Source organism: Carassius gibelio, chromosome A5 (assembly GCF_023724105.1).
Source record: "Carassius gibelio isolate Cgi1373 ecotype wild population from Czech Republic chromosome A5, carGib1.2-hapl.c, whole genome shotgun sequence".
NCBI lineage: Eukaryota > Metazoa > Chordata > Actinopteri > Cypriniformes > Cyprinidae > Carassius > Carassius gibelio.
In genome coordinates this window covers 1,980,487-2,008,442 of record NC_068375.1, presented here as the reverse complement: position 1 = coordinate 2,008,442, position 27,956 = coordinate 1,980,487, and the positions used below count along the sequence as shown (strand labels likewise).

The 27,956-nt window shown below is 36.8% G+C and overlaps 1 protein-coding gene across 1 annotated transcript in view; it reads left to right on the top strand.

Moving 5' to 3' along the window:
- The window catches only part of zfpl1 (zinc finger protein-like 1), a 35,232-nt gene extending 8,131 nt beyond the window's left edge, over window positions 1–27,101 (top strand). Inside the window, exons 6-8 of the mRNA XM_052591328.1 lie at window positions 25,562–25,714; window positions 26,166–26,289; window positions 26,578–27,101. Of these exons, the coding sequence (XP_052447288.1) occupies window positions 25,562–25,714; window positions 26,166–26,289; window positions 26,578–26,764 (464 nt within the window). The 3' untranslated portion in view covers window positions 26,765–27,101. The remainder of the gene's footprint in view (window positions 1–25,561; window positions 25,715–26,165; window positions 26,290–26,577) is intronic.
- Window positions 27,102–27,956: the final 855 nt, after the last annotated feature.

The following is a 27,956-nucleotide window of genomic DNA, read 5'->3' as shown; positions in this document are numbered from 1 at the left end:
GCGCTATGACTATAACTGAATATGGGCATGTCAATCTGTTCAGGTTCGGAGTCTCATCAAACATGTGAAGTTTGGGGCAGATTGGACATTGTATGTGTGAGTTATAGCAACTTCATTTTTCATGGCGAATCATAGAAATTCGCCAGGCCGCCACGGGCACGCCCTTCAACGAAAACTCAAGATCTTCGCAATTTAACATCGCAAAGGCCTTTAGATTAGGCATACCAAATTTGGTGTTGATTTGAAAAACTCTCTAGGAGGAGTTCGTTAAAATACAACACATGGAAATGACCAAAATTACACAAAATATGCTCATAATATTAAAAATAACCGACTTCCTGTTGGGTTTAGAATTTCGCTCCAAGAGTCTTTTTTGTAGGTATTGGTGTGTTACATATGTGTGCCAATTTTCGTGCATGTAGGTGAAACATAGCTGGAAGGCTGTTGATTTTCTTGGTATAGGTGGCGCTGTCGAGCCATTTTGCCACACCCTCTTCTGAATCCTATATCAGACGAAAATTTTCACCAGGTTTGACGCGTGTGCAAAGTTTCATGACTTTTTGAGCATGTTAAAGCCCTCAAAAATGCGATTCATTCGGGAGAAGAAGAAGAAGAATAATAATAAATATAGCTGCAAGCAGCGATGGCGGGCTCAAGCCACCAATGCCATCGCCACCCCGGTGGCATCAGGTAAACTGTGCCCAGCGGGCACATGCATTCACAATATCCCTCTGGCAGTGAGGTTTTAAAGGATATGGCAGTTAAAGGGTTAATCCGAATCATCAAGACTTTAAAATCACATTCACAGAACAATATATATAACTTTAGTGACACTTTACAATAATATTTCATTTCTAAACATTATGTTAACATGAACAATATTTATATAGCATTCATTCATGTCAGTTAATATTCCAAACTTAAACATTAAAACATTGTTTTATTGTGATTTTTTTCCAAGCACATTTTACCAATTCCAAACCATATCAATCTTAATAACTACCATTATTTTTTATTTAATCATTTATGAGTGCTATACAATAGTCCAGGAAAGCTGGAAGAGAAAAACTCCTTATATTCATGTGTGCAGAATCATTAGGCATGTTTTCTTTTACAGATGAAATGCGCTAAAAAAAGAGTTTCAACTCTGTAAAGCCTGTGAGAAATATCAAACACAAATGCAATACAGAAATTGATAAGTTAAGACTTGACCATTGTACAAAAAATGCTGACTGAGTCATGAGGTCAGAAAAGAAGAAGAAAAAAACAGGTCAAGAAGAACTGACAAAAAGAATTGCAAAATAATTAGAAATTAATGTGAAGATTAATTTTTAGTCAATTCTGCAAGACAGACTTTCAGGAAAGGAGGTGGAATAAAAAAGAGCTCCTAAATCTTAATCCCGGATTCTGGAAGATATATTCTTTAAACCATTGGACAAGAGGAGGTGGTGCTGGTCCTTCACGAGTCACTCTAATCTGTTCATGAAGCCTATATATAAAGTCTTAATATATAGTATTTCACAATACTTCATGGTATTCTAATTAAATCATTTTTTTGAATCTTAGATATCTCAGAACCTGACACAGAGTAATTCTGGAGACTCCAGGAAAGTGGCAGTTCTGTAAAATGTTGGCGCTGGAGACTAAATGCTCCCTGATAGTTTCACACCTAATTCACTTACACACACACACACACACACACACACACACACACACACACACACACACACACATTACCCACAGTGACAGAGGGACAGAGTTACATCCGATGTTTGATAGTTTTTTAATTTTCTATCATCCATATAGCGTTGTATAGTCATGAAACTATGCATATTTCCTCAGAATGACTTGTCTTCTATGTGTACATTTTTTTGAAGTGTTTAGAAGCTGCACTTTAAAAAAATAAAAAGACATTTACTGGTTACTTTTTTACTGTTATTTCAATAAATCACCACGACAAAACCATTCAAGCTATCCAAAATTCATTCGCACCTGTTCTGTAAGATAAATTCTTTAAACAGTGGTAAAAGAGGATGTGGTGCTGAACCTTCAAGAGTCACTCAAAACGTTATCTGTCCATAAAGCCTATAAATAATTATTCTTAATATACAGTTCAAAATACTTCAGCTTGTTATTCTAATTAAGTGAGGGTCATTTTATCAGTAAAATATATACAATTCATTTTTTTTTGAAAGATTTCTATAAATGATTTAAATCATACTCGTTTCTACAATAATTATTTAAAAGTAATCCTATAGCTCCCTCTGGTGGCCATTATAGGTACTAAGAATTGCAAGCTTGATTTATAAGTTATGATAGTTTAAATTTTATGCTGGCTCTTGAAAGTGATAAAGCTATGAAACTTACTGTGCTTCCTTCAAATGAGGACTTCTACTTATATAAAAAATTATGAAGATTTAGAATGAAAAATTGTAAAGATATAGTAAAATAACTATTGTATTTTTTTTATGTTACTTTAATAAATCTCTATGGCAACACCATTTAAGCTATCCTAAACCCATTCACAATTTAACATCTCAGTATATAGGCATAATGTTGAAAAAGGAGTATGGAGTAGTATGAGTAGGAGTATGAATTCATTTGCAGGCTTTATCATAAATCCACAATAAAATTTCTGAGTTCTGTATCAATCTGTGTTGTTGTTTGTTTATTTTTATCTTTTATTTTTCATAGGAAGATAACTTAATCTCATTTTTAATAAATGTGCTTATAAACCAATGACAAGCTATTTATAGCTGTATTTATAAACTGCTTACTACTGACTATTGATATTGGGACAAGGCTTTATAAAGCATGAACTGACTATTTACTAATGAGTGCAGTTATTATAAAGTGTTATCAATGAATTTGCTAATGTTAACAAATTAGACATTATTTTACAGTGTTATCAAATCCTTAAATGACTCATAAGCATTTGTGAAAGTTCTGCTTGCATTACAGCTTAGTATTGATCTGTGAGCTGAACAGATTTACTGTTACATCCATGAGATTATGTAAATTAAAATAAATATAATGTCACAGGATGTCATAGGTCAGTATCAAATGAGTTTGAAATTATTATTTGCAGCACAAATAAGGTTTTTTTAGGATTTTTAAAAATCCCTAAAACTGTCAGAAAAAGGTTAAGGCCTAAGCTATTTCTATGTGAGTGGCTAATTTTATTTTTGTTTTTATAATTGTAATACACAAACTATGAAATTATACAAAATGTATAAAAAGATAAATAAATAAATACGCACACATTAAAAAAGCAGCCAAGTCGAATGAGTTTCCTTTTTTATATAGATTAAAATTGAAGACAGAAACAAGTGGTAAATGTGGTCACTTTAATATTCAAATCCAGTAGATCCAGTTTATGTTCACGTGGCTGTTTTCGTTTATATTCGCCAAGCTATTATGTATTTTGAAATAATCTTGTCCGTGATGTGTTCGTTCTTACGACGAAAGGCAGAATCCTGCAGCTCCAGAGATACATGTTATTCTGCCAGTCGCGCTTTCAAATAGTCTTGCACACTTAAACAGGTCACAAACACCTGCATTTAGCTCTTGTTGTGTTACAATGGGTTTATTGTGTGCATTTGTGGTAATATTTTATTTAAAAAAGCTCTTAAACAAGAATAATTCGTTTGTTTTGAGCTGGACACTGTACGCGCTGATCGGAGGCGGTGATTTCAGCTAGGCAGCCACAAATATTTCATTTTCACACAAACAGTTCAAAAACATCTTAATTTAGCTCTTGGTGTGTTCTAATTGGTTGATTGTGTGATATCGCTGTAATAATTTATTTTTAAAAGCTTTAAAACAGGAATAAATTTGTTTTCTCTGAGCTCTTTACTCCAGACGCTCGTGATCACAGCGGTGATTAATCTCTCCTATTTCTCACATATCTCTGGCCAGAAATAATTTATCCATGAGCCCTGAACCGGTAATAATCAGATATGTTGGTTTAGCTTGTCAGTGTGAATTAAATCTAAGTATTTGTTTGTATTTTTAACCGATTTAAAAGTGAAAGTAAAAGTTCGGGAATTGAACCTGTAGGGGCGCTATTTCTCTCAGACAATGGAAGTCTAAGCACATATACTCAAACAGAGGGACAGCGTGAGATGAGATGTCTGACAGTTTTTTAATTTTCTGTTATCCATACAGTGTTGTAAAGTCGTGAAACTATGCATATTTCCTCAGAATGACTTTTTCATCTGTATGAAAAAATTATTTGACGTGTTTGGAAGCTGCAATTTAAAAATACATTAATGATTCCCTTTGTAAGGTCATTTAAAAAAATCACCACGGCAAAACCATTCAAGCTATCCAAAATCCATTCACAATTTAAGTTCCTATCAGAAATACTGATGTGTGTTCAGAGTTTTGTGAAATTCTAAGTATGTTATTTGCCTCAAAATCACCTGAGAAGTATTCCAGTTTGACATGCTGCCACGGCAACAATTTTTTAGATATCAATATCCCCCTTGCAGATTTATATCGGCTGTGTTTTAACATTATTCTGATGAAGTTTGAAGCAAATCGAGTAATAATAAGATGCTGAATTCAAATCATTTTGAAAATTACACACTTCCTTCTGCCAGTTGGTGGCGCTATAACTTTGACTCCTAATAGTCACATATATGCGATCGACATTATACAACGAATAATCTGATGAAGTTTGATTAAAATCAGGAAATGTATGTGGATGGTATTAGACACTTCCTGTTTCTAATTTCTTGCCATAATTTCAACGCCTCGCCACGAGCAAACCGTTCGAGATATCAAAAATCCCCTGGCAATTTTTCATCCCCAGTGTCTTGAGATCATGTTGACCGAGTTTGGCGGCAATCGAGAAAAAAACCTATGACAAGTATTTCAAATTCCAGAGCATGCGCTTTTTACATAACTCTAAATAGCTGACTTCCTGTTGGGTGGAGCCTATGACATGCAATACGAAAGTTGTTCGGCACGATGAGATCTATATGTGTACTGAGTTTCATATGAATATGTGCAAGTATGTGTGAGCTATACATCAACATTTCTGACTGTGTTCCAGGGGGCGCCGTAGAGCCCCTGTGCCACGCCCGGGTCCCAGCCTCTGCAGGCTCCTAAAGGCCACAGATTCCAAAGTGTGCGCGAATTTTCAAGAGTTTTTGAGTATGTTAAGGACCCCAAAAGCCCCCACAACTTTGATGAAAAATTTGAATACTAAATCCTAAATAGCCAACTTCCTGTTGGGCGGAGCCTATGATATGCAATACAAAAGTTGTTTGGATTGATGAGATTTATATGTGTACCGAGTTTCATACGTCTACGAGCAAGAATGTATGATATATGGCCCTCCATATTCCAGGGGGCGCTGTAGAGCCCCTGTGCCACGCCCGTGTATCAGTCTCTGCCCGGCCCTAATGGCCGCAGGTTCCAATCTGTGTGCCAATTTTCAAGACTTTTTAAGCACGTTAAGGGCCCCAAAAGCCCCCGAGACGTTGGAAAAAAAAAATAATAATAATAATAAAAAATAATCCTAAGGAAAACAATAGGCCTCTCGCCCTTTGGGCTTGAGCCCTAATAAGATTTAACTTTGTATGCCAATTACAAAAAATCCTGAGTTTGCTAGAAATGCAGCTTTTACAATGAATTGCAATGCAAATAAGTGCTGATGTGCTGATGGCCACTTATACAGATGGTAATAACACAAATGCGCCATAAAGTAAATAATCCACTCTCTCTATTCATATAGACACGTTAACTTTGATAGCCATGATCATACAGTAATAGCGAGCTGATTTGGGCTGATTTGCACTCAAACAGATTGTAATCATGCAGATACATTCACATTCAACATAAAACACACTCTCACATATATAAAAACTGTTGAAAAAAAGAAAAAAAAAACAAGGAAAAAGGCGATCACTGTAAGTTCCAGCGAAAGGTGCGTCAGAGCACGTCACGAGCCATAACAAAGGTGCGGCAAAATTCAAATATACTATATTTCGCTTATCTTTCATTCACTTTTTTTTTTTCGGTGGATCGTCTCATTCTGTTTGTGACACTGTACACTGCAAAACCATGCCATTTTTTTACTACCAAGTAGAGGTCGACCGATATATCGCTCGGCCGATATATTGGGCCGATATTTGTCTTTTTTTAAATATATCGGCATATACATGTTTAGTAGTGCCGATTTAAAGTCCGGCACGTCGGCGGGCAGCCCCGTGTTATTGGTGCGGTGGAAAGTGCTGCTGATGCTGCATGTGAAGCACCCCATGAATTTCCATGATCGATCGTCGTTTAAATTAATGATCAATTAATAACCTTAATGCTGAAAAACGCGTCTGCAGCGGTATTATGTGCAAAAGCTACTTGGAAAAAAAGCTTTCTCACCCAAATTAAAGGGGTTTTAGTCTGAATAAAATGCTAGTAGCAGTTCTGTAAAATGAATGTGATTATGATCATTTGATAAAATGAAGAGAGCGCGCCATATGTTTGAGATCATGTTACTTGTTGACTGTTTCCAGTCAAGGAGACCGCTGGCGCTGAATGCGCCCCTTTAAATGGTTTCGTGGTGCTCGTTGTTGTATTTTAAAACGCAGCTGCAATGTTTTCAAATGACACTATAGTAGTGGTGCAACGGATCATCATTGATCCATGTTCCGTTCTGATCAATATCTTTGGTTCGGCACGTGATCCGCGGATTAATTTATGAAAAAACAAAAATTAGCGCATGTTCAGTCCACACTCAGGTGGTCATGGCGAGCGGAGGAACGGAGGAGCTTGAACGCCCCGCGCATTTTGGCTTCCCTGTCAGATATAATGATGAAGGAAAAGGGTTAGAGTGAAAAGATTGTGCCAAATCTTTATGAACAGAAGAAAAAAGTTGTGGATGAACTATCCCGAGGATCCTCTGTTGCGCTCACGACAGAAGGGTGGACGTCCAAGGGGACGGAGATATATGTGACGATAACTGCTCTCTTCATCACAGCAGACTGAAAGATGAGAAGTCTGACTATTATGTTAAAAAGAAGATATTATGCCATGTGCACTTTAATTTGATTTCATATATTTTAATTTAATTTTAATTAAAAAAAAGACAAAACATATGTTTATTTGTCTTGGCCTTTTTTTTTTTTTTTTTTTGCTGATCCGAAAAATGATCCGATCCATACGAGGATGAGCGAGCGCGGGTTTGACTAGATGTATTTGGAGGTTATTGCTCACGTCTCGTTCTGCAAATATCCAAATGTTTCCATATTCGCAATGTATCTAAATAAATAAAAAATATTATAGTTTAACATTCAATTTAAACAAGACGGAAAAGATCATCCTCTTCACATGAGCAAAAACATCCTTGGCATAACAGCAGAGAGGACCGGTATACTATGGTCTATTTAAACTGACCAGTGTAACCTTTTAAGTGTTTGGTTGACTGTACTTTATTTTAATAATGAACAGACTGCGATGTAAGTTTGAAATTAGAATGCACTTTAGATGTTCTGTGTCATTTATACCAAACACAAATGTTGCTGGTTGCTAGTGTGTTTGCAGCACTACTGTTATTTATTTTTTTATATATTTATTTTTTTATATTTTTCAGTTTAATTCATTTTTATTTCTAAAATTGTATTTAAATGTATATTTAAGTTTACATTTATGTTCCAACAAACTTGAAAAATTCTACTTGATAAATGCTCTAAAACTTTGTAAATGATTGACTATATATATATATATATATATATATATATATATATAACCTGTTTTATATATCTTGGTCAGTTTATTGATTTGTTTGGTTAACTTTGGATACGTTTTTTATTGTAATATTCGATAGATGGTTCGAGTCAGTGCTCAATAAATGATGGTAAGTTTAGAAATGTTGTGCATCCACTTATTATTAGTGTGACATTTTAGCATGCAAATGAAGGGGAAAACTTCAAGATATCGGCCCTAAAAATCGGCAGCACATATCGGCCATCGGATGGCCCTGACCTCTAAACATCGGCATCGGCATCGGCTATAGAAAAACCCATATCGGTCGATCTCTACTACCAAGACTCAGTTTCTTACCATGTTATTCCATAACAGACACAAACAGATCTGTCGCTGAAGAACTGAATGTAAACAAAGGAATTATGATCCATATTACAACGTTATTGCTTCATTGGACTAAACGTGCTCCATGATATGTTGTTCAGTAGACCCTTGCCTTTCTAACTAAACTAAACGAGTCAATCTTTTGTTCTTTATCTGGCTCTGCTCCATGTTCATCTTCAGTTCTCTCTTCACAGCAGTTCAGTCAGTGTACTGTTTGAGTAAATGAATTGCTCCGGGATATTGGTTTGTTTTAATTCAGAGGGAGTGTCAGCCGCATTAAAGGTAAAAGCTTAAGTCATTTGTGAATTAATGTTTATTTGAGACGAGAACCGTTTCAAACGATTTAGCTCGATTTGGTGAACTGGTTCAAGAAGATCTGGTTACATTGAATGATTCGTTCGCGAACCGGATATCACTACACTGCAGTGAACGCACTCACAACAGACCCGGAAGAGAAGACAATGCTGAATAAAGTCATAGTTTTCTATTTTTTGACAAATGTATTTTCGATACCATACATAGATTTTCAATGGAGAGACAGAAAGCTATAGGGACTAAATCTAAAATATCTTAAACTGTGTTCCAAAGATGAATGGAGGTCTTAAGGGTTTGGAACGACATGAGGGTGAGTCATTAATGACATAATTTTCCTTTTTTGGTGAACTAACCCTTTAAGTGAACATGAACAGGTGGGTGAAAATTGAACGTGTGTCAGTATTACATGCATGCCATTCCTAGTAGGGCTGAACGATATATCGTTATCGTATCTATATCTAGATATGAACTTTCAAGATATTAATATCGAAAAAAGCAACGATATAGACTATATAGATTTCCCCTCTCCGCGCTCGCCCTGCATACAACTCTGGCAGTCACAACAAACATCAGTTTTACGAGTGCCTTTGACTGCACCGCTAAAGCCAGCGCGCACACACTAGGGACGTGGGAACTATATTGTGAGGGGGGGGGGGGTCGTTTCCATGGTGACGCGTCATTGCTTGTCACGTGATACACTGCAGCAGCAACAGCGCTGAATGAATGATGTTCTGCTTTTATATCATTTTTCCTTTTTTATTCAAAATATACACAAATGTGTTAGTTATGGCATGAAATATCTGATATTCCGATTGTCAAATACATGCAAGTGGAAGTATATTGTTGTTTAAACACCTTTATAACGATCGCGTTAGTTGAGCTGTATGCGCGATGGGCGAAGTTTACGCACGTCTGGAGGTCTCGCGGCGCAGTAGACGACTTATGAGTTATGAAAAGGACCATTGCAAGCTGAGAGTGACCGGCTTTTGTGGTGGAAATTGGCAGTAATACCGCCACCTTGCGCAGTTGTACCTGAGTGTCCCTGGGACATCAGTGCGGTCGGAGCGTGTCAATAAAAAACGTTCAATAAAAAAAACACACATGGCCTGTTCTCAAGTCCATTTAAAGTTTCATTTTTTGGACAGTTTTTTTTAATGGATTGAATCATTATTAAAAATAATCTTGTAGATTTTTGAATTGCCTAAATCATAAATGAAGCCTGCAGTGATGTTTTTCTTTTGTTATGGCAGCCGTCCCCTCTGCATATATATTTTTTTGAGAATGTTGCACTCCTGTTGCCGTTTGTTATTCTTCACAAAAGTTCATGCCAATAAATAAGAAATATTGCTGACTTGTGCGTTTCCAGTGCTCTCTTTACGTTCGTCCGTTATTCGACGTTGAAAAAGGAAACTTTTTTTTTTTTTTTTTGACATGGAAAATCGATTTTACAATCGATTCAATGAACACTTATGTCTTAAAAATTGAAAATGATTTTTTCACAAAAGTGACAGCACTAGCTCTGAGCGCGCCTGTCTCTGCCCCCCACCCCCAAGCCCCCCCTGTTCCAACGTCTATGCACACTGTACAGAGACAGCAGATAAATTAGAAAGAAAGAAACGAGTGCGGGAGATAATGCAGCCGGTGGCAGTGCAGAATCTGACTTGGTGCCAAAACCTAAATCATCTTCCATAATTTGGAAGTATTTTGGATACAGAAAAGACGATGTAAACCAGAGTGACGTGTTGTGCAGGTCGTGCTTAGCAAAAGAACACGTTGTCATATCGTATCGATATCGAGATATCTGGCATGAAAATCGAGATATGAAATTTTGTCCATATCGTTCAGCCCTAATTCCTAGTTGTCTTTGTCATTATAATGTTAACCAACAAAAGATGTAAAACCTAATGTATGTGAAAAATTAGTTTAATTTGTATCTATTTTGTAAATATATTATTGTCTTATTCTGCTTATTCTTCAAACATTATATATTAAATATTATATGGACAACTATAATTTTTATAAGTTGCTCCCTTTTCACTACTGTTAAAGGGATAGTTTACAGAAAAATGAAAATGTCGTAATTTTATTCAAGGTTTTTTCCAAATTCAATCCTCGATTCAATTTTATCATAAGCTTAATTTCTTTGTCTAAAGAGAGAAGAATTAATGACTATTTTTGTTTGAAGATGATATAGATATGAAAAGTAACTTCTCAGATAAGTTGGTAACTGCAGCTGGACTATAATAATGCAGCGACTTTTCGATGACAAAAACTTTGTAAGACTCACATGACTAAAATGTGACTAAGAATTTTTTTTAAGTCTATTTACAGAAATGCAATATAATTGAATAGTTAAATATAATTCCATGATTTTTACCTTTGTTAAGAAATCGTATTGTCTTTACAGATGACATCTTTACCTGTGTCGGCCACCTAGCTTCTCTAAATGGAGGGGTGGGAGGGGGACTGAGCCGTTGGTTGCAATTTGCAACCTCACCGCTAGATGCCATTTATTATTTTTTAACTATAGTAATGTTGTGGTAAACACTCCTCTCTGTCAATACTATGAATATCAAACAAACATTCATCATGGATCATGAAAGTATATAAGTATACCCCCCCCCCCATATTTATATGGCTTGCCAATTTTTTCTGATCTGAGGAGTATGACCCACATGACTCCCATTAATGAATGAGTTAAACTCTAAAATGACATGAGTGCAAAATACACACACAGAAAGAGTGAGATCTGGGGGGTATTCCGGAAAGCACATTATGTAACATACCTGGGAATGTTTAACCCTCTGAAGTCTAAGGAGGGTATTTTTGGGCCTAGAGAAGTTTTGTCATGCCCTGACATTTGTGCTTTTTTCAGTTTCTTATAAATATCTAAATGGCTAAAGTCTAATCTCACTGTAATCAGCACAAACTGGGCTATAATAATATGTGAACAGCATGTATGTTCATACGGAAGTTCTAAGCGGCTATGCATTTGTAATAATAAAACCTTCGTATTCATTAGGAAGAAGGAGGCGGGAACCGGCGGACAATCAAATAACTTTTTAATACTTCAAAATAAACACAAAACAGTACACCAGCCCCTCACGGACGACTGGTGCGCTCAAATAAAAACCAAAACATAAAATAAGGCCCAGGCCTGGTCCTCTCTCGTCCTTCACTGTCTTTGCTCCATTTTTATATCCTTCCATCTCCTACGTGGGACTCGAGACTGGCGGTGGGGCGCAGGTGTCGCTGATTTCCCAATACTTCCGCCGGCCTCACTCCTTGTTCCCACGTCCCTTGGCCCCGCCCCACTCGCCACTGCATTATATATATTTTTTTCCTTCTTGTTTTCTCGTTATCTTGACATAACGAAAGTTTGTTTTATCGTTATAACGACATGACAGTTTTTACTGTTGCTATAGTAACAAACTCAACTTTGACAGGCATTTGATGGACACTTATGCAGGCGCTCTTACTTTAGCCTATTTTTCAGCAAATTTTACTTCGCCTAGGTAATAACGTCTACAATAATGTACATAAATAAAAGCTGATCAATCACTGTTGATTTTTCCAGAGACAGAACACCAAATGTTCTGTTTTTGTAATTAGCATGTGTAAATGGCAACACCACGAACACAGGCTGAGCGCCTTCAGAAGGATGCAGAACTATTCTAAGATCTTTTAGAGCTGCTTGGATTAAACTCTCTTTTAATTTTCCCTTTTTGAAAGAAAATTATATATATAATTTTGTAATTTTTAGTAGTCATTATATGCTGTGACCGATATCATGTGTGTTACAAGCTTCTGTTTGAAAAGAGCATTCATGTGCACGTGTAGTGTATGTGTGTGTGCAGAAAAAAAAGATTACAACAATATAGAACAAAACTGAATTAAATTAGCCTATGCACTTTACATATACATCACATTTCTCATCAATATGATTAACAATAAAGATTTATAATAAGAAAAAGAATATAACAAATAGCTTACATCGTTAAATCCCATCCTGCTGTAGATTAGGACAGAACTGAAAATCACCGCTTATTAACTACCTAATCATGTCCCTAAAAGAAGCACAAATAAAGATATAGGTGTAAACAGAATACAGTGACGTCAACCTTGGTTTTTATAAGCAGTTATTTTATGACACAGAACGCGTTGGTGAAACTCATGCATATAGCAAGAACTTAATACACAAAATAATCGTATTGATTCAAGCATTTAACATTTCTGAATTAATTAAATTTCAGTAATGAACAAGACTGCACAAATTATACCGATCACTTGGAAGGTCCGTGTACAGTGGATAGTGTACAACACCCCATCAGTTATATTCAGGTCTATAGTGCCACCCGCTGGCACAGTTTTGTAACTTCTTAGAGAAAGTTAAGTCGTTAAAATGAGAAAACGACTTTTGTTACGTCATTATAACGAGAAAACAAGAAGGAAAAAAAATAAAATATATGGCCGCATAGAACTTCCGTATGTACATGATTGTGTTTTTGAGAAAAAAAAAATGTATGCGTGGTTACCGAAAATCAAAAAATCTTAAATCACTTGAATAAGGCCATAAAACACATACAGAACATTGGTTCCCGGGACTTTTTAGAACTGGAGATTGTAGCCTTGAATTTTTCTTTCTAAATTATCTGAAAATTATTGTTTACTCACTCACAGAAAACAATATATTGATTTAAATTTTCTAAGACACTTTTTGTTGGTAAAAGTCATATGCGTTAACTATCATGAAAATAATTGTGATTTACACCTTAGAAGACAAAGGCCCAAATAATGAGCTGCATAATGAGCCTTTCAGTCAGCTGTGTGACTGAAAGGGAAGAGTTACAAGAAAGAATGCAAGGACAAAATAAATGTATATACTTTTATGTTTGTAGTTTATTTAAAATATATATATTTAATTATCCCACAACATAATTTAATATTCATTTGCGAGTGCAGTTAAACAGTTTATTAGGATCAATCAAAGCTGACTTTCAAAGCTGAATTTTTTGCATCATTACTCCAGTCACACAATCCTTCAGAAATCCTTTTAACAATCTGATTTTCTACAAAAAAATTTGTTGTTGTTATTATTATTATTATTATTATTATTATTATTAGCATTATTATTAATAATAAAAATAATAATTTTGAAAAGAGCGGAGTTTTCTGGTTTTTCTGGGGGGGGGGATAAATTGAAAGAACAGCATTGTTTCTTACATTTATATTATTAACATCAAGTTTTTGAATGGTAGTCTATATTGACATTGAAACTTCATAATGTTTCACTTGATTATACATTTAGTCCGGAATTATAGTTTGGAAAAAGTTGAACTTGTAAAATGTTTACACGTTATGTGAAAACGTGTGTGTGTATATATGTTTATGATCTCTGTTGAATAAAGCGCTTCATTCTTTTTTTTTCTGAGGAAATCCAAATCTCAAATCTTGAGGTCCAAATCAAATATTTTTGGGGTGAATTATGTCTTATTCCTCTCATTGCAAAGCAAACAGTAAAATAATTAAAAAAATTTGAACAGTCTCGCTGCGTTGTCTTCTGTTGTGTGGGCGTATTCAAGCGGCGCTCTTCAGTGAAACATTATAATCTGAATAGGGCGTTCAGTGTGGGGGCATGGTCGCATTAGAAGATAATGAAGGTAGATGTTAAGCCACAAAAATTGGTTGAAATATGAATCCTGCGTGTTCTGTGCACCTCTCTGTGAATGAATGAATGGCAGAGACATGCGGGTTTGTTTACTACATAGACTGAAGCGCGTGACGCTTGCAGTAATTTCAGCATCTGCCGTCTCAATGAGGACATAAAAACGTAAACTCCATCACCAGAACTGTTCTGAGTCACTTCACAAGCATTTTACAGTTTCATCTGAGTAAAATCTTTTTAAAAAATAAAAGTAGCCCGTCAAAATAAAAGTTCAGTTTTACATAAAGGCATTGTGCTAGATATTACTATTATTTAGTAGAATGTATGTGATACTGCTACTACTGTGGAAAAAAATTATAAAACTTCATTTTTTAAAGAAATAAATCACATTTTTTTTTTCCATGTTTAAAATTGAAATGTTTACATTTCATTAATTAAAAGACAAATTAAATTTGGGTGAAACTTGTTTACTGTTTTTCATAATTATATTACTTGTAGAAAAACGTTAAACATAATTGTAAATAAGTATAAAGAAAGTTATTGGTTTTATTTTTAGTGATAAAAAGTTTTTTTAAAGTTTTTAAGTTATAGTGTTTGTGTGTGTGTGTGTGTGTGATTCTTGATTGTTGGTGGTTTTCCCTGTTGGGAAGAGGTAACATTCGTTATTTTTACAGTTGATCTCTAGGTGGGACCATAAACCCTTTGGAGAGGCCTGTGCAAAAAAAGTTATGTTCATAAATTTAATGCAAAGCAGATTTTTTTACAGGATTTTAAGGTTTTAAACTGGCTTTACCATCAAGAAAAGACAAGCATTTCACATATAGGCCATCTGTACTTTTCACCATCAAAAGGCAGCATGTGCATAAACACACTTCTTGTTTTATTGTTTACTCCATGTAGTTCTGAGAGCATGAGGTGCATATTTGGATTTTTTCCGTTACTGTACATCAAGGTAAGTGCACAAAGGTCTCTCTCACACCCTCTCTTTTTCTCTCTCTCTCTCTCTCTCTCTCACACACACACACACACACACACACACACACACACACACACACACTATAATTTGCTATTATACTCCATATAACTCCATATACAAGCCAGAAAATAAGCCTTTTTTTGCACAGGCCTATCTAAAGGGTTAATGGTCCCACCTAGTGATCAACTGTAAAAATATATATTTTTTACCTCTTCCCAAAAGGGAAAACCACAAACAATCAAGAATGCATGATTATATGGTGTCATGGCTTTGCAATCAAAAAATGTCGTTATAATGGAAGTCAATGGGGCTAAAACAGCCACCAACAACTAATTAGGGAGAAAAGATTTAAATCTAATGCTGCACAAAAACTAACAATGCATCAAAGCCAATTTTGTTTCTAATCTTTGACATGCCCAAGACTGTGATAAAAGGTAAAAAAATATCCAGTCCACAATCACTTTTTATATTGAAAATTTCCCAAATCAGTGACTTCATTTATGAACTTGGTAATTAAAAAGTTAAAATCTTGGAATTTTTTCAAACATTTGGTAGTTTTGATCAGGACTGAGGTTAATAGATTTATGCAAAAAAATTTGAAAAAAATATTTATCTGGTACATTTTTACAGCAGTTTAATTTAGTGGATGTTTTCATCCACAAACAACTCGAAAGGGTAGTGAATTTGCCCAGAGTGTACCGTTGAGTTTTTGAAAAAATTCAAAGCATTTTCCCATAATATGGGCCAAAATAAGATTTGTCACCAAAAATCATTCCATTAGCTCAAACACAGAGAAAGTTGTGGCCAAGATAAGACTCAACTTTACCCCCTAGTGGACGAAAACGTCCCCAACAACGCACAAGGGTTAATTTATTTGTTTATTAAAATATCTTTGTGTTTTGCTTCAGTACCGAAATTGGTACCGAGAACCGTGGATTTTCACTGGTATCGGTACCGAATACTGAAATTTTGGTACCGTGACAACACTATATGTGTGTGTGTAGTTGTGTGATATGTTAATTATAAAGCACTATTGAAAATAATATATAGGGTAATATTATATTAATATGTTATTATATTTTTTGTTATCATATACACTGTCGTCCAAAGGCAAAGCGCAGTTACTACACATCTGGTCAAAATTGAGTTAAGTACTAAAATGGGCTTTGTGACATCTGTCTTGTGACAAAAGTCTCCTGGTTCAATTTTGTCCCATTTCCAAGAAACGAGAGTGTTAAAATTGCAGAAATTACAAAATCCAAACTAATACCAAGGCAAACTGCAGTAAGTGAAGTTACTGAATTCTGGCTTTGTTTTCCCATTAGATTGTGTTTAAATGCAAATATACAAAGATGGGTAAGTTAGATTGCAAAAAAAAAATAACTCATAGCAAGGCAAATGACAGCTTTATAATCAGTTAACATTAACTAGCCAGCCACTAGCAAATTAAACAGCCTACCTGCATTGCTTCATATCCACTCTGACAACTTAATAATTATTAGCATTTTTGTCAGTTTCATTGTTTGCGTAGTTACTGCACTTTGCCTTTGGTAGGGCAATACAGTGCCCTCCATAAGTATTGGAACAGTAAAGACAAAATTGCTTTCTCTGCTGTGGAGTCAAGACATTTGCAAATATAATTAAAAGATGAATATGCAACATAACTACAGAATGTCACATTTTATTATTAGGTCTTTCGACACACATGTTTACCAAATTAAAAAGGACAGAACTTTTAGAGTTCATCCCACTATACTATTTTATATTGTCTTATGCTTTGAAATGCTTTTCTCCAGCCTTTAATGCAGCCAATTCCAACTGTTGCTAGTTTTGTGGAGTTTCTGTCTTTATTCTCCTCTTCAGCTGGTGAAATGTTCATTCGGATTTAAATCTGGAGATTGATTCGGGCAATCAAAGACTTTACATTTCTTTACCCTGATAAAGTCCTTGACTGAACTGGCAGGGTTTTTTGGGTCATTGTCCTGATCCAATATTAAGTGCTTTCTAATGAGTTTGGTGGCATTTTCTTGAATATTAGTAGCCAAGATTATTTTGTACCCTTCCAAATTCATTCTGCTACTGCAATCATACATTAAGTCATCATTAAAGTTAAGAGGTCCTGTTCTACAGACAGCCATACATGCTCATGCCATGACACGACCTCCACCAGGCTTTACAGATGAGGTTGTATGCTTAGGATAATTTTCACTTCCCTTTTTTCTCCACACTTTTGCTTTTCAATCACTTAGATAAAGATTATCACTTTGTCTCATTGGTCAATCAACTCAGTTCCAAAACTCTACTGGCTCACATTTGTTAAGAAACTTGCCTTTCTATTTTTGGTGCTGATCATAGGTTTGCATCTTGCTGTGCAGCTTCTGTAATTCTGTGTCAAATTCTCCTGCGGACTGTAGATTGACAGAGCATCACCCCAGCTTTCTGGAGGTTGTTGGTGGTTTTACAGACATGTACTTTAGGGTTAATTTTCTCAACTTTTATGATTTGTCTATCATCAACTACTGTTGTTTTTCTCAGCCAATCAGATCTTGGTTTGTAATGTCTCCGGTAGTTTCCAAACTCTTGATTTCTCCATGCCCTTTGTTTTTCCCATAGTTCTTATTGTCGGCTTCCTCATCTTCGTCCTGGTTTGTGTGTGTCATCATCAAATGAAAGACTTAGAATGCAGAAGCAATGGATATAACTGATAAAATTCATCCCCTGCTTTTAAAATCTGAGGAAATAATGCAACAGGACACAGCTGAACATTTAGACTTTAATTTTGATTATTATAACTGACAACTAAGAAAAATTCCAAATTTAGTATATCAGAAAATTTGAATATTGTGAAAAGGTTGAAAAAGTGAAAATATTTGAAGACACCTGGTGCCACACTCTAATCAGCTAATTAACTCAAAACACCTGCAAAGGCCTTTAAATGGTCTCTCAGTCTAGTTCTGTAGGCTACACAATCATGGGGAAGACTGCTGACTTGACAGTTGTCCATTGACACCTTGCACAAGGAGGGCAACACACAAAAGGGCATTGCAAAAAAGGTCCAAGCACATTAATAGAGAGGCGAAAGGAAGGAAAAGATGTTGTAGAAAAAAAAAGTGTACAAGGAATAGGGATTACCGCACCCTGGAGATGATTGTGAAACAAAACCCATAAAAAAATGTGGAGGAGATTTACAAAGAGTGGACTGCAGCTGGAGTAAGTGCTTCAAGATCCACTATGCACAGACATATGCAAGACATGGGTTTCAGGCCACTCTTGGACAACAGACAGCATCAGAAGCATCTCGCCTGGGCTAAAGACAAAAAGGACAACGCAGCCATATACCAGGAAATTTTAGAGCACTTCATGCTTTCTGCTGCTGACCAACTTCATGGAGATGCAGATTTCATTTTCCAACAGGACTTGGCACCTGCGCACAGTGCCAAAGCTACCAGTACCCGGTTTAAGGACCATGGTATCCCTGTTCTTAATTGGCCAGCAAACTCGCCTGACCTTAACCCCATAGAAAATCTATGGGGTATTGTATGTGATATGCCAGACCCAAGAATCCAGAAGAGCTGAAGGCCACTATCAGAGCAACCTAGGCTCTCATAACACCTGAGCAGTGCCACAGACTGATCGACTCCAAGCCAGGCTGCATTGCTGCAGTAATTCAGGCAAAAGGAGCCCCAACTAAGTATTGAATGCTGTACATGCTCATACTTTTCATATTCATACTTTTCAGTTGGCCAAGATTTCTAAAAATCCTTTCTTTATATTGGTCTTAAGTAATATTCAAATTTTCTGAGATACTGAATTTGGGATTTTCCTTAGTTGTCAGTTAAAATCATCAAAATTAAAATAAATAATCATCTGAAATATACCAGTCTGTGTGTAATGAATGAATATGTGTGTAATATACAGGTCCTTCTCAAAAAATTAGCATATTGTGAAAAAAGTTCATTATTGTAATGATAAAAATTAAACTTTCATATATTTTAGATTCATTGCACACCAACTGAAATATTTCAGGTCTTTTATTGTTTTAATACTGATGATTATGGCATACAGCTCATGAAAACCCAAAATTCCTATCTCAAAAAATTAGCATATCATGAAAAGGTTCTCTAAACGAGCTATTAATCTAATCATCTGAATCAACTAATTAACTCTAAACACCTGCAAAAGATTCCTGAGGCTTTTAAAAACTCCCAGCCTGGTTCATTACTCAAAACCGCAATCATGGGTAAGACTGCCGATCTGACTGCGTCAAAGCAACTGAACAACATTCATTTGGAAAACAGTGTCTCAATAATGCTAAATTATATTTAAAGGCAGTTCATCATTGAATTCAGTTATGTCATCTCTGTTCAGTTAAATAGTGTATGTGCATTTATTTGCAATCAAGTCAACGATATCGCTGTAGATGAAGTGACCCAACTAAGCAAGCCAGAGGCGACAGCGGCAAGGAACCGAAACTCCATCGGTGACAGAATGAAGAAAAAACCTTGGGAGAAACCAGGCTCAGTTGGGGGGCCAGTTCTCCTCTGACCAGACGAAACCAGTAGTTCAATTCCAGGCTGCAGCAAAGTCAGATTGTGCAGAAGAATCATCTGTTTCCTGTGGTCTTGTCCTCTGAGACAAGGTCTTTACAGGGGATCTGTATCTGGGGCTACAGTTGTCCTGGTCTCCGCTGTCTTTCAGGGCAATAGAGGTCCTTTCTAGGTGCTGATCCACCATCTGGTCTGGATAAGTACTGGATCCGGGTGACTGCAGTGATCCTCTGATCTGGACACAGACTGGATCTGGTGGCCACGGTGACCTCGGAACAAGAGAGAAACAGACAAATATTAGCGTAGATGCCATTCTTCTAATGATGTAGCAAGTACATAGGGTGTTATGGGAAGTATTTCCGGTTCCGATTTACCTAATTAATGCAGCCTAAAAATCCTTTAACGGATTTGGATATTAAAAGCATATTAGTATTTTATGTGTATGCCAGGTTAAAGAGATGTGTCTTTAATCTAGATTTAAACTGCAAGAGTGTGTCTGCCTCCCGAACAATGTTAGGTAGGTTATTCCAGAGTTTAGGCGCCAAAAAGGAAAAGGATCTGCCGCAGTTGATTTTGATATTCTAGGTATTATCAAATTGCCTGAGTTTTGAGAACGTAGCGGACGTAGAGGAGTATAATGTAAAAGGAGCTCATTCAAGTACTGAGGTGCTAAACCATTCAGGGCTTTATAAGTAATAAGCAATATTTTAAAATCTATACGATGTTTGATAGGGAGCCAGTGCAGCGATGACAGGCCCTGGCTAATATGGTCATAATACCTGGTTCTAGTAAGAACTCTTGCTGCTACATTTTGGACTAGCTGTAGTTTGTTTACTAAGCGTGCAGAACAACCACCCAATAAAGCATTACAATAATCTAACCTTGAGGTCATAAATGCATAGATTAACATTTCTGCATTTGACCTTGAGAGCATAGGCCGTAATTTAGATATATTTTTGAGATGGAAAAATGCAGTTTTTACAAAAGCTAGAAATGTGGCTTTCAAAGGAAAGATTGCGATCAAATAGCACACCTAGGTTCCTAACTGATGACGAAGAATTGACAGAGCAACCATCAAGTCTTAGACAGTGTTCTAGGTTATTACAAGCTGAGTTTTTAGGTCCTATAATTAACACCTCTGTTTTTTCAGAATTTAGCAGTAAGAAATTACTCGTCATCCAGTTTTTTATATCGACTATGCATTCCAATAGTTTTTCAAATTGGTGTGTTTCACCGGGCCGCGAAGAAATATAGAGCTGAGGATCATCAGCATAACAGTGAAAGCTAACACCATGTTTCCTGATGATATCTCCCAAGGGTAACATATAAAGCGTGAAGAGTAGCGGCCCTAGTACTCAGCTTTGAGGTATTCCATACTGCACTTGTGATCGATATGATACATATTTTCTTTCACTGCTACGAACTGATGGCGGTCATATAAGTACGATTTAAACCATGCTAATGCACTTCCACTGATGCCAACAAAGTGTTCAAGTCTATGCAAAAGAATGTTTTGGTCAATTGTGTCAAACACAGCACTAAGATCCAATAAAACTAATAGAGAGATACACCCAGGATCAGATGATAAGTGCAGATCATTTGTTACTCTAAGGAGAGCAGCCTCAGTACTATGATACGGTCTAAATCCTGACTGGAAATCTTCACATATACCATTTTTCTCTAAGAAGGAATATAATTGTGAGGATACCACCTTTTCTAGTATCTTGGACAGAAAAGGGAGATTCGAGATTGGTCTATAATTAACTAGTTCTTTGGGGTCAAGTTGTGGTTTTTTGATGAGAGGCTGACGGCTGAATGTTTGCAATTTTATCTCTAATAGTATCGATTTTAGAAGTAAAGTAGTTCATAAAGTCATTACTGCTGTGGTGTTGGGAAATGTCAACACTTGTTGAGGCTTTATTTTTCATAAATTTAGCCACTGTATTGAATAAATACCTGGGGTTATGTTTGTTTTCTTCTAAAAGAGAAGAAAAGTAATCAGATCTTGCAGTTTTTAATGCTTTTCTGTAGGATATGTAACTTTCCCGCCAAGCAATACAAAATACCTCAGGTTTTGTTTTCCTCCAGCTGCGCTCCATTTTTCGGGCTGCTCTCTTTAGGGTGCGAGTATGCTCATTATTCCATGGTGGCAAACTGGTTTCCTTAACCTTCCTTAAGCGTAAAGGAGCAACTGTATTTAAAGTGCTAGAAAAGAGAGAGTCCATAGTTTCTGTTACATCATCAAGTTGTTCTGAGGTTTTGGATATGCTAAGGAATTTGGATACATCAGGAAGATAACTTAAAAAGCAGTCTTTTGTGGTAGAAGTGATGGTTCTTCCATACTTGTAAAAAGAAGTAGAATTTACAATTTTGGCTATATGAAGTTTGCACAGAACTAAATAATGATCTGAAATATCATCACTTGGCTGAATAATTTCAACACTATCAACATCAATTCCATGTGACAGTATTAAATCTAGAGTATGATTTCGACAATGAGTAGGTCCTGAAACGTGTTGTCTAAGTTCAGAATGTCTATAAATGCTGATCCCAATGCATCTTTTCATTATCGACATGGATATTAAAATCACCAACTATTAAAACTTTATCTGCAGCCAGAACTAACTTGGATGTAAAATCACCAAACTCTTTAATAAAGTCTGTATGGTGGCCTGGTGGCCTGTATACAGTAGCCAGTACAAACATAACAGGGGATTTATCATTAACATTTGTTTCTCTGGATAATGTTATATGTAGCACCATTACTTCAAACGAGTTATACTTGAAGCCTGCCCTTTGAGAAATCCTGAAAACGTTGTTATAAATTGAAGCAACCCCCTCATTTAAAATAATGTAATCATCAGGTTTTAGCCAGGTTTCTGTCAAACTGAGTACATCTATATTTTAATCAGTGATCATATTATTTACAAAAAGTGTTTTCGTAGAAAGGGATCTGATATTCAATTCGTGGGGAAGTCGTGGCCTAATGGTTAGAGAGTCGGACTCCCAATCGAAAGGTTGTGAGTTCGAGTCCCGGGCCGGCAGGAATTGTGGGTGGGGGGAGTGCATGTACAGTTCTCTCTCCACCTGCAATACCACGACTTAGGTGCCCTTGAGCAAGGCATTGAACCCCCAACTGCTCCCCGGGCACCGCAGCATAAATGGCTGCCCACTGTTCCGGGTGTGTGTTCACAGTGTGTGTGTGTGTGTGTGTGTTCACTGCTCTGTGTGTGTCCACTTCGGATGGGTTAAATGCAGAGCACAAATTCTGAGTATGGGTCACCATACTTGGCTGAATGTCACCATTTGTTTATCCATATTGCATTTGTTTTTTATTTGTTGAACCTCAATTAAATTGTTAATCTTAACTTGGTTTGGACGTTTTTTTGTATTTTCTAGTTCGGGGAACAGACACAGTCTCTATAGTGTGATATCTAGGTGAAAGAGTCTCTATGTGCTGAGAATTAACTGAACTCTGTGACGGGAGACAGCTAGCAGATGGTCGGTTTAGCCAGTCTGTCTGCTTCCTGACCTGGGCCCCAGTTAGTCAAGTATAAATACTAAGACTATTTGCCATATTTCTAGAGAGAAGAGTGGTGCCACCTCAGGAGGGATGAAGAAAATCTCTTTTCAACAGGTCAGGTCTGCCCCAAAAGCTCGTCCAATTGTCTATGAAACCGATGTTATTCTGTGGGCACCACTTAGACATCCAGACATTGAGTGATGACAATCTGCTATGCATCTCGTCACCACGGTAAGCCCGGAGGGGACCAGAGCATATTACAGTGTCTGACATCGTGCTTGCAAGTTCACACACCTCTTTAAAGTTATTTTTAGTGATCTCCGACTGGCGAAGTCAAACATCATTTGCGCCGGCATGAATAACAATCTTACTATATTTACATTTAGCATTAGCCAGCACTTTTAAATTTGCCAAGATGTCAGGCGCTCTGGCTCCTGGTAAACATTTGACTATGGTGGCTGGTGTCTCTATATTCACGTTCCGTACAATAGAATCACCAATAACTAGAGCACTTTCATCAGGTTTCTCAGTGGGTGCATCACTGAGTGGGGAGAACCTGTTTAATGTTTTGATCAGAACAGAAGAGCGGTGTTTTGACCCATGACTACGCTGCCTTACCGTCACCCAGTTGCCCTGCTGCAGGGGCTCTGTTTCCGGAACCGAACAATGCACAGGAATCCCTGAGGTAGACGCATCCAAAGCCGTATCTTGAGCCCTAACATTCTTACTGTCCTCAATTCAAGTTTGGATGCGTGTCTCTAATTCTGAAATCTTCTCTGTCAGCCTAACTATTTCCCTGCATTTATCACATGTGAATCCATCATCAGCGACAGAGATAGATAAACTGTACATGTGGCAAGAGGTGCAAATAACGATAGCAGGAGAAGCCATTACTCGCCGTGCTTGATGAAATATTCTTACTGCGGTTGTTTGATGAACTTGTGAAAAACTGGAGCGAGGGAGAGGAGAAAAGAAAACGCTAACGAGTCCTAACGCTTTGCAGGTGTACTGCACTCACGGATATAAAATAAAAGTGAACAATCAAAGTTAATCTGATAAGATTGATCGATAATATCAGAAATATGGTGTGAATTAAGTTATATTTTACCACTTAAAAAAAACCGAGAGTGATAGTAAGATAAAGATTCTAGAGAAAAAGTAAAATAAAAACAGCTACACAGAGCTACGATTAGCTACAGAAGGCCAACAGGAAGTAGAGAAAACTCTGTCCAACACAGACCCTGAAGGCCTGTCCAGAAGGCATCATTGACACCCTCAAGCGAGAGGGACACAGAAAGAAATTTCTGAACGAATAGGCTGTTCCCAGAGTGCTGTATCAAGGCACATCAGTGGGAAGTCTGTGGGAAGGAAAAAGTGTGGCAAAAAACGCTGCACCATGAAAAGAGGTGACCGGACCCTGAGGAAGATTGTGGAGATGGACTGATTCCAGACCTTGGGTGACGAGATGAAGATTTCGTTTTTCAGCACGACCTGGCACCTGCTCACAGTGCCAAAACCACTAGTAAATGGTTTACTGACCATGATATTACTGTGCTCAATTGGCCTGCCAACTCTCCTGACCTGAACCCCATAGAGAATCTATGGGATATTGTGAAGAGAAAGTTGAGAGACGCAAGACCCAACACTCTAGATGAGCTTAAGGCCACTATCGAAGTATCCTGGGCCTCCATAACACCTCAGCAGTGCCACAGGCTGACTATCTCCATGCCACACCGCATTAAAGCAATCATTTCTGCAAAAGGATTCCCGACTAAGTATTGAGTGCATAGCTGAACATAATTATTTGAAAGTTGACTTTTTTTGTATTAAAAACACTTTTCTTTTATTGGTCGGATTAAATATGCTAATTTTTTGAGATAGGAATTTTGGGTTTTCATGAGCTGTATGCCAAAATCATCAGTATTAAAACAATAAAAGACCTGAAATATTTTGGTTGGTGTGCAATGAATCTAAAATATATGAATGTAAAATTTTTATCATTACATTATGAAAAAATAATGAACTTTTAACACAATATGCTCATTTTTTGAGAAGGACCTGTACAAGGTTCACTTTTTGAATGGAATTAGTGAAATAAATCAACTTTTTGATGATAGTTTAATTATATGACTAGCACCTGTATACTTAATATTAAGTTGTCACAGTCAAAGAAGTCTATTTATTACAATGGGCACTAGACAGAACCATTAAAAAAAATAAATGAAATATTCTAATAAATAAAACACACAAGATCACACTATAGCATTGCAGCAAAGCCATCCAATTATATATATAAATAATTATTATTTTTGTTGTAATTACCACCACAATGTAAATTAAAAACAGATTACAATGTTAATAACAGAATAATTCAAAAAAGAAATACATTAAGTTTTGTTCAAACATTTTAAACTGATTTAATATATTCATCTGTGGTCCAGCCCCTACAGTGGATTTAACTTCAAACCTCACACCCACCAGTCTACCACCTGATCAGGATGTGGAACACATGCACAAAAATGGAGAAATGAGTGTCCAGAATAACTCTGCCATCAGTATGACCACTACCACCGATACAATCACCATTAACACAGGTATACATCAGCACTGGCATATTGTCTTTTTTTTATATATATATATATTTTTTTTTTATATACAGTACAGACCAAAAGTTTGGACACACCTTCTCATTTAAAGAGTTTTCTTTATTTTCATGATTATGAAAATTGTAGAGTCACACTGAAGGCATCAAAACTATGAATTAACATATGTGGAATTATATATATATAGTAGTATAGTCGCTAATACAGGGGTCTCCAAACTCGGTCCTGGAGGGCTGGTGCCCTGTAGAGTTTTGCTCCACCTTGCCTCAACACACCTGCCAGGAAGTTTCTAGTATGCCTAGTAAGATCTTGATTAGCTGGTTCAGGACTGTTTAATTAGGGTTGGCACTAAACTCTGCAGGACACTGGTCCTCCAGGACCAAGTTTGGAGACCCCTGCTCTAATATAATATTTGCTAATTCTTTCCAATGTGTCTTCTCAGCTGTATCCCCAAGAAAGGTATACGACACGAGGGATTCAGGACACAGTACAGTGATGCAGATTGACTTTGATGATGACAAATACCGCAGACGGCCTGCACTTAGCTGGTTTGCACAGGTTCTAAAGTGAGTCTCCTTAGTCTTTGGCTCAAATTCATTTATTGAAAAAAAAGGAATGTCATATGCCATTATATATTTTCATTGGCAGTTTTACCAGCATTGATTTTACACAATTAGTATGTGTAACAACTAGTATGTGTAAATCCAGGATAATTGTATTAATTGCTACATATTTCACTAATTTAATTGATGTACTTAGTTATATTTATTAAGGGGAAAAATGTTTTGTATTCCCAATAAATGTAATAATATAATTGTATATAATTTGTTTTTTCTTTTTTTTCTTTTTTTAAGGAATCGTACTGGCACTAAGAAAAAGACCCTCACACTGAAACAGCGAATCTTCATGTTGCTGTTGGTTGGAGTAATTGGTTTCTTTACACTCATTATAATCATGGCCAAACTTGGTCGAGCCTCGGCTGAGACCGATCCGAACCTGGATCCCATGCTGAATCCCCACATTAGGGTAGGCAACATGTGATGGATCCACTTCCTACTAAAACTCTGTGTGGATTCAGCCTGCAGTTTAACATTTTACTTATAAAACATGATTTGAAAAATCTGGAGAAAGAATCTTCCTCATCATTCTTGGACTAGTGTGAAACAACTGTTTGGACTGTGGAAGGAAAGCGTGACTTGGTGTCCAACCATAAAGAAGATAAAGATGGACATGGTCAAGTAGTTGTCACACAACAAATCTCCGATTTATATTGATTGAGATTATATAAGCTCTATAAGTGTGCAACTGTGTATTATTCTGCTTTGTAATTATTCCTTGCATACCCTTCTTAAAATTGGGATAAAAGATTTTGTCACTATTTTGAAATCTTTATTTTTTATAATATGCACATAACTCTTTAGGACTACACATGGAATTGTTGGGGTTATTGCTTCTCTGAGGTGTAAACATTTTGGTAACATTTATTAATTGCTGATCAATTAGCAACCCCCATTTGTGATAAGGATTTTGCATATAAATGGAATTAATTGGTATTAACTAAAGTTAGGGGCTTGGGCATGCCCAAACAATCACCTGACTTCTAAGAACCTCAATATATACCGGGCCACGTCACACCGCACTACTAGTCTCATTTTCTCGAAGAACAGGTGTACTTGGCTGGTCTGAATGGCGCACTATTTGATTCAATGTCACTGACGACACTCGAGGATCACCTCTCATCATTCCGATCACAGTCTCTTTCAGAGCGGTTGCGTTCGATCACCACATTCAGGTGAAACTATCAAACAGCTACAACAGCACCGCCAGCAGCGCCTCAGGCGAAAGGATCATACAGCTACAACAGCAGCACCTCAGGTGAAACTATCATACAGCTACAACAGCACCGCCAGCAGTGCCTCAGGTGAAACAATCTTACAGCTATAACAGCAGCGCCTCAGGCGAAACGATCATACAGCTACAACAGCACTGCCACCAGTGCTTCAGGCGAAATGATCATACAGCTACAACAGCACCGCCACCAGCGCCTCAGACAAAGCGATCATTCAGTTACAACAGCAGCCCCACCAGCGCTTCAGATGAAACGATTATACAGCTACAACAGCACCGCCACCAGCGCCTCAGGTGAAACGATCATACAGCTACAGCAGCACCACCTCAGCAGAGCCTCAGGCGAACAGTCTTACAGTTAACAACCAGCAAGGCAAGAGCCCGC